Source organism: Lithobates pipiens, unplaced genomic scaffold, assembly GCF_037356315.1.
Source record: "Lithobates pipiens isolate NorthernLeopardFrog02 unplaced genomic scaffold, aLitPip1_a1.2 Scaffold_10, whole genome shotgun sequence".
Lineage (NCBI taxonomy): Eukaryota > Metazoa > Chordata > Amphibia > Anura > Ranidae > Lithobates > Lithobates pipiens.
In genome coordinates this window covers 27,387,880-27,395,565 of record NW_027507686.1, presented here as the reverse complement: position 1 = coordinate 27,395,565, position 7,686 = coordinate 27,387,880, and the positions used below count along the sequence as shown (strand labels likewise).

The 7,686-nt window shown below is 45.9% G+C and overlaps 1 protein-coding gene across 2 annotated transcripts in view; it reads left to right on the top strand.

The window, feature by feature from the left end:
* LOC143928333 (dual specificity protein phosphatase 22-A-like) overlaps nt 1–7,686 on the top strand; it is an 83,173-nt gene that overhangs the window by 41,710 nt on the left and 33,777 nt on the right. For both annotated transcript variants that reach the window (XM_077453198.1, XM_077453190.1), the window contains exon 6: nt 7,098–7,172. In XM_077453198.1, coding sequence (XP_077309324.1) covers nt 7,098–7,172 — 75 coding nt within the window. The remainder of the gene's footprint in view (nt 1–7,097; nt 7,173–7,686) is intronic.

Sequence of the window (7,686 nt, the reverse complement as noted above, 5' to 3'; positions counted from 1 at the left end):
ACAAAAGGAAAGCTCTATTTGTGGGAAAAAAAGGTTTGGGTGCCACATCGCATGACCGCGCAATTGTTAGTTAAAGCATCCCAATGCCGAATCGCAAAAAGTGTTCTGGTCAGGAAGGGAGTAAAATCCTCCAGGGCTGAAGCGGTTAAAGGGGGCAGTTGAGGGGTGTTAAAAACATGAGCCTTTAAGTGATACTAAACCCCCGGACCCTGCATTCATTATATCTGGTCTCCCACAGTACACAGAACATGGAAATGTAATTATTTTAGTAACTATAAATTGCTAAATACCTTTTCTCATAAGCAGTAGGTAGCAGTCTTGGGACTTCTATCAGTGTCTGGTTAAAGCTTGTAGGAGGAGATTTCATTCTCCTTTGACTGTCCTATGAGGCTGCAGGGCCCCTGACCCTCTGTCTGGACAGTGCTGATTGACCCTGTGCTGATCAAATACACCCTCCCAAGCAAAGAAAAAAACCTCTCTAGCAATGCACACCAAACTGAGCATGTGCAGGGTGACTCCAAAGACTCTGTCTTATCAAGAGATGGATTGGGGACAATGGAAGAAGGGGAGGATCAGAGAAGACAGGATCAGACAGCCTTTTTACATAAATCAGAGGATTAACCCCTTAGGTTCCACAGTGAGTATAACAAACATGCTTTACTGCATATACAGACTGATTTTACTGTTGTGGGTTTTGTAACACTTTAAGACAATGCACCTGCATTGCAGGAGCAACGCATGGCACTGCACGACAGGATCGTGTGCGATTTTAGTCATGTTAAGGTGCATAAGAATGAATGGGCTGTCTGATGGGCCAAAACTCCTCTCTGCTGCAGTGCGTTGCGGTAACAGCATTATGTGTTTTAGTATGTTGCAGTGCCACTCATTTTTTTTATTTTTACAGTGCCTCTCATTTTAAATGGTACCCCAAAGCACTAAGGCTGCGTAGCTTCAACAAAAATGCATTGCAGTGCACCACAATGCTCAGTAACGCACCTCCATGCGTTGGCTACCTCCATGGTGCTCTGCATTGCCAAAAATGGTGCATGACCATGTTTTGGGATGTCTTGGTTCATTGCCAGCCCATTCATTTGAACAGGTGTCTTTAATGCAACACACATTGACGCAGTTTAACCGCCCCGGAAGATTTGGCTGCTGAATGACCGGACCATTTTTTGCAATTCGGCACTGCGTTGCTTTAACTGGCCCAAACAAAATTGACATCTTTTTTTTCCCCCACAAATAGAGCTTTGTTCTGGTGGTATTTGATCAACTCTGCGGTTTTTATTTTTTGCGCTATTGATTACTGTAAAACTATCACTGGCAGTGAAGGGGTTAACACTAGGGGGCGATCAAGGGGTTAACTGTGTTCCCTGCTACGTGTTCTAACTGAAGGGGGGGATGGGACTTACTAGGGGAAGAGATAGATCGGTGTTCATACTTTGTATAAACACACGATCAGTCTCTTCTCCCCTCAGAGAACCGGGATCTCTGTGTTTACACACAGAGATCCCGATTCTCGCCATGTCATGAGCGATCGCGCGAGCCCGGCGGTCATAGTGACTGCCGGGCACTCGTATTGGCTCCGGGGGTGAGCAGCAGGCACGCGTGTGCGCCCCTAGTGGCCACATAAGGAAGCAACGTAACATGGCGGCGATTCGTACAACTGCGGTTGCTGGTCAGCAAGCGGTTAAAATGCACATTAGCAAAGTAAATGGACCCTTAGGAAAGCACGGACACTTTGAAAGTGTGAGATATCAGTCTAGTTCCCTCCCCTCCCCAGGCAGGGAACACTCCCACTGCATCATGGGAGCCGAGGTTCTTTCCTTCCCGGGTCAGACCCGGCATGCCGAGAAAGAGAATCAGACACACCCAGGAATCGAAAAGAGATTCGCACACATTGTTCACATATACGAGCATTGCGGTAAATATCGTATCTAAGAATAGTTTATGTTATACTATTTATAGAACAGTTTGCATTTCTTTAGTTAAGGGGAGGGGGGTGTTTTATTCTATAATAAATGGGCGTCGCAGGGTTTCCAGTCCATCGGTAATCGCCCCGTTTCACCTTTGTCACCCGAGATGGCTTCTCAGAAAGGCCTTCGACCTCGAGGACGCCGTTGATGGGGAGTTTGTCACTGTCAGCCGCCCTGCCAGGAAGTGGCTTTCTCACCTAAGGCGCACCTCTGCTTTAGGGGGCCTTTTCATGTTCTTTAAGTACAGGAAATTGAAAATATCTGAATACCAGACCAGCTGCTCAACTTATTTTTCCTGTTTATAAGCAACAAAAACATAATATGATAATTGCATGGGCAGGGAAGAGAACCATTGTTATTTATTCATCATTGGATACGTTGTATAGAATTGTTTGCTTTTGTGGCAGTGTGTGTTGCTAAAACAAAGAAAACATAAAGGTTAACTCCATTCAAAATTCATATTTCAGTTTTGTGTGGGCACTGGTGGGTTGAATCAGCAACTAGATGCTTATATCCCTTGGAGATTCCAGTAATGAGTTTTACCTGCAGTAGTTTGTGTCTCTGCCCCTCCCACAATAGATTTTCCCATAGTAGTCTGTGTCTGCCCCTCCCACAAAGGTGAGATTTCCCCATAGTAGGTTGTGTCTCCGTCCCTCCCACATTAGTGAGATTTCCCTATAGTAGTTTGTGTCTGCCCCTCCCACAATGGTGAGATTTCCTGCATTAGTTTATGTCTCTGCCCCTCCCACAATGGTGAGACTCCCTGCATTGGTTTGTGTCTCTGCCCCTCCCACATTAGTGAGATTTCCTTGTAGTAGTTTGCGTCTGCCCCTCCCACAATGGTGAGATTTCCTGCATTAGTTTATGTCTCTGCCCCTCCCACAATGGTGAGACTCCCTGCATTGGTTTGTGTCTCTGCCCCTCCCACATTAGTGAGATTTCCTTGTAGTAGTTTGCGTCTGCCCCTCCCACAATGGCGAGATTTCCTTGTAGTAGTTGTGTCTCTGCCCCTCCCACAATAGTGAGATTTCCCTGCAGTAGTTGTGTCTCTGCCCCTCCCACAATGGTGAGATTTCCTTGTAGTAGTTGTGTCTCTGCCCCTCCCACAATAGTGAGATTTCCCTGCAGTATTTTGTGTCTCTGCCCCTCCCACAATGGTGAGATTTCCTGCATTGGTTTGTGTCTCTGCCCCTCCCACATTAGTGAGATTTCCCTGTAGTAGTTTGTGTCTGCCCCTCCCACATTAGTAAGATTTCCCTGTAGTAGTTTGCGTCTGCCCCTCCCACAATGGTGAGTTTTCCTGCATTAGTTTATGTCTCTGCCCCTCCCACAATGGTGAGACTCCCTGCATTGGTTTGTGTCTCTGCCCCTCCCACATTAGTGAGATTTCCTTGTAGTAGTTTGCGTCTGCCCCTCCCACAATGGCGAGATTTCCTTGTAGTAGTTGTGTCTCTGCCCCTCCCACAATAGTGAGATTTCCCTGCAGTAGATGTGTCTCTGCCCCTCCCACAATAGTGAGATTTCCCTGCAGTAGTTGTGTCTCTGCCCCTCCCACAATGGTGAGATTTCCTTGTAGTAGTTGTGTCTCTGCCCCTCCCACAATAGTGAGATTTCCCTGCAGTATTTTGTGTCTCTGCCCCTCCCACAATGGTGAGATTTCCTGCATTGGTTTGTGTCTCTGCCCCTCCCACATTAGTGAAATTTCCCTGTAGTAGTTTGCGTCTGCCCCTCCCACAATGGTGAGTTTTCTCTGCAGTAGTTTGTGTCTCTGCCCCTCCCACATCACCATGATAAAGTAGTGGAGGGTATCGCCATCATTTGGCATTGTAATGGTTGTAGCAGAACTGAACCATCGCCAGGTGGTCAAATATAAGACCAATCCCATGCCTGAAGAGACACAGATCCAACGCGGCAGAAAAAACTGTTGCTTGCTTCCTGGGGGTCCGGGTCACAATTGTTCTTTCATTCCATTAAATATTTTTTGACCTCTAAAATTGAACGATGATTTGCAGTCCATCCAATTCATCTTTGGTCAGTTGCCTTCACTTTTCCAATTGCTTCTGATTGTGTCAGCATTTGAAAACCGGTTGAAATCGGCTGAAAATTGCTGTGTGTATGACCAGCAAATATGCCCTCCTGAAGACAGGATCTGCATGAAGTCTGTCTGCAGGGATCCCCATTAGACGCAACGCGCGGGGGTGGGGGGTGGGTGTTGTACTCACTGTCTACACTGTTCAGCTCCATATTCTGGTTGACTTCCTGTCCCCGCCGAGCCTTTCCACCGCAACCATTCGCTTGTCATGCTCACCACATCCTGCACCCCGGCAAATGTCAGACTGCAGCTCCCAGCACAGCAAAAAACCAGACGCAATGGGGATCCCCGTGTGCCGCAGTAGTAAGAAATCACATGATCTGCTCTTCTATCATGTCAGAAAATCGTCATGGATGGAGGTGACGGAGACAATGATGCAGAAAACAATCTGCAGCGCGCTCGCAGTTTAAGGTCACATGCACACAAGCCGCCTTTTCTCCTATAGGAAAAAAATCTGCAGAAAAAAGCTTGTTTTTGGCGTTAAAGCATTCTATTGGACAGAATATCGATTTATTCTGGCCATCAGAATGTATTAACGAGCGAACGTGCATTAACACGCCTAGCGTAAATGTGCATTTGTGCGTTTTGTTCAGCCCAAATGCTCCTCTTCAGAATGCGAAAGTGATGTTTTTTTTTCTGCCTCTATGTCTCGGTTTACATTGGTGCTGATTCCAGTGAGGACCTTAAAAAAATATATATAAAAAAGCGTCCTGCGCCATTTTGGTGCGAATGCGATTCGATTTCTGCCATACAGTTTGTATGGCTGAATTCGCATTGTATAGACATCGCATGTGATCTGCAAGGCAATGCAGTGGGTGGAGGGAGGTTTAGAGTCAGAGAAAAAAAAGTCAAACGCTCGTAAAACTGTCTTTTTTTTTTTTTTTTTTAACTCAAGTGTGCATGAGGCCTAAAGTGCTTATTGGTTTCAAATCCATGGAGGTCCGATTAGTAAAATTTTCTTCCAGCAGAGGTCCAAATCAAATTTTTGTACGATGACTCCAATTCTTTACATCACAGCCCAGGTGTGGAGGCATGACAGCCCATTCATTTGATAGGGCTGCACTGTGCCTGTGTTTTCTTCTGGGAAAAGGTCCTGGCACATTTAAAAAAAATGCAGCCGCATGGAAACTGCATGGTGCGTTTGTACCATGCAATTTCCATATGTGATAAACCGCACCTTGTTGTTCAGTGCATTTAAGAATCAATGATACCACTGTCCCGTTCGCTTCCCCCACACAGCACTGTCCCCCTTTACATCATCTCCCCCCTACACAGCACTGTCCCGTTCATATATCACCCCCAAAGCATCACCGCCTTCATATATCACCCCCAAAGCACCGCCCCCTTCACATATCACCCCCAAAGCACCTCCCCTTCATATATTTCCCCTAAAGTACCGCCCCCTTCATATATCACCCCCCAAAGCACTGCCCCCTTCATATATCACCCCCAAAGCACCGCCCCCTTCACATATCACCCCCAAAGCACCTCCCCTTCATATATTTCCCCTAAAGTACCGTCCCCTTCATATATCACCCCCCAAAGTACCGCCCCCTTCACATATCACCCCCAAAGCACCTCCCCCTTCATATATTTCCCCTAAAGTACCGTCCCCTTCACATATCACCCCCAAAGCACCTCCCCCTTCATATATTTCCCCTAAAGTACCGTCCCCTTCATATATCACCCCCCAAAGCACTGCCCTCTTCACTTATCATCCCCAAAGCATCTCCCCCTTCATATATTTCCCCTAAAGTACGTCCCCTTTGTATATCACCCCCAAAGCATTGCCCCCTTCACAGATCACTTCCAAAAGCATCGCCCCCTTTAAATATCACCCCCAAAGCATCACTCCCTTCGTATATCATCCCCAAAGCTCTGCCCCTTCATATATCACCCCCAAAGCAATGTGAAGCATCTCCCCCTAATGCTTACCTGAGCCTCATCGCGATCCAGCAATGTGCACAAGAGTCTCGGCTCTTTGGGACTCTCCCTCCTCATTAGCTGAGACAGCAGCAGTCACTGGCAGAGGTCATGTGATATGGGGCAGATGATAGTGGAGGAGTCCCATGATACAGGGCAGTTACTGGCTGGGGTCAGGTGATATGGGGCAGATGATAGCAGAGGAGTCCCATAATACAGGGTAGTTACTGGTGGGGGTCATATGATATGAGGCAGATGATAGTGGGGAAGTCCCATAATACAGGGCAGTTACTGGCCGGGGTCATGTGATATGGGGCAGATGATAGTGGAGAAGTCCCATAATACAGGGCAGTTACTGGCTGGGGTCATGTGATATGGGGCAGACAATAGTGGAGGAGTCCCATGACACAGGGCAGTTACCTTTCCGGGGTCATGTGATATGTCTTACAAATCCCACATTGTCTTAAGCAGCAATCACTGTCACGTTTATTGGAGGAATGATTTCTGGGGAAAATTTGAAGCTGTCAGCAAACCAGAGACTCAGCTGACGGCAACTTCCTGAAATTTGGAGAGAATGGCCGCATACAAATAATACCAATGTCTGAGGTTTCACGACCTAGAGACCAGAATCTGCCCATGTCTCCGATAGTAAGAAGGAGCACAGCACAGCCGCCATGAAGGGTCCCTTGTCCTCCTGTAGGAAAGTTATAGCTTATTCCTCTACTAAAAAAATGAAAGTAAAATCTGTGACTTGCTACAAAGTTAAGGGGAGACTGAGGAAATGCTTAATCCTGCCTACAGCAGACTGATGACATCATCTCAGCCTAGACAAAGTCACTAAGTGTGTGAAGTGTGTAAGATAGAGCAGACTGCGGAGAATAAGAACAATGATATATAGAAAGAAATCCACTAAATAAAGATATATATATATTGATGATATTTATTCAGTCAAATGGAGAAAAATAAGTAAATTGTGGGGATTGTGAGTTGTAATTTTATGAGTGCCCTCATTGATGACAAACCAGATAACTCATGCCATGTAACCAGACAGACTTCCCCATCATTTCTCTAATCATCTCTCTATCTTATTCTGTTTTCTTTGGTAGAATTCAACATTTTAAAAAATGCATCAAATTCATCCATGAGTGTCGTCTGCATGGAGGAGGATGCCTGGTACACTGGTCAGTATCCACCCCAAACTGTTCATTCATAGCAGAGAGGAGCTCTAGAAATGTATAATAATAATAGTGTGTGACTGTGGGGGGACTTTAGAGTGCAAACTCCTCTGGTGCAGAGACTGATGTGACTGGCTCAGTGTTCTCTGCACAGCACTGTGGTATATGTCAGAGCTATATAAATGTATAATAATAGTGTGTAACTGTGTATGTGTGTGTGTAGGGGGGAGAGGGGGAATATTAGAGTGTACATTTTTTGTTTATTAAAAATCTTACAAACATACAACATAATAAAAACATATTTACATATATACATGTAGCACCCTGATGTTTAGGCAGGGTTGCTTTCAAATTTATCTGCCACGCGATAGTTTCCTTGGCCAATTGATAGGAGGTCAATTGATTTCACCCTAATTCTGGAATTGCTGCACTTCTCTCTTCTGTCACTAGATGGCCGGGTATCTGGTGGAATTAGATAAGACAAGGGCATTGCAAGGACAGATAAGGAATGAATAGGGTG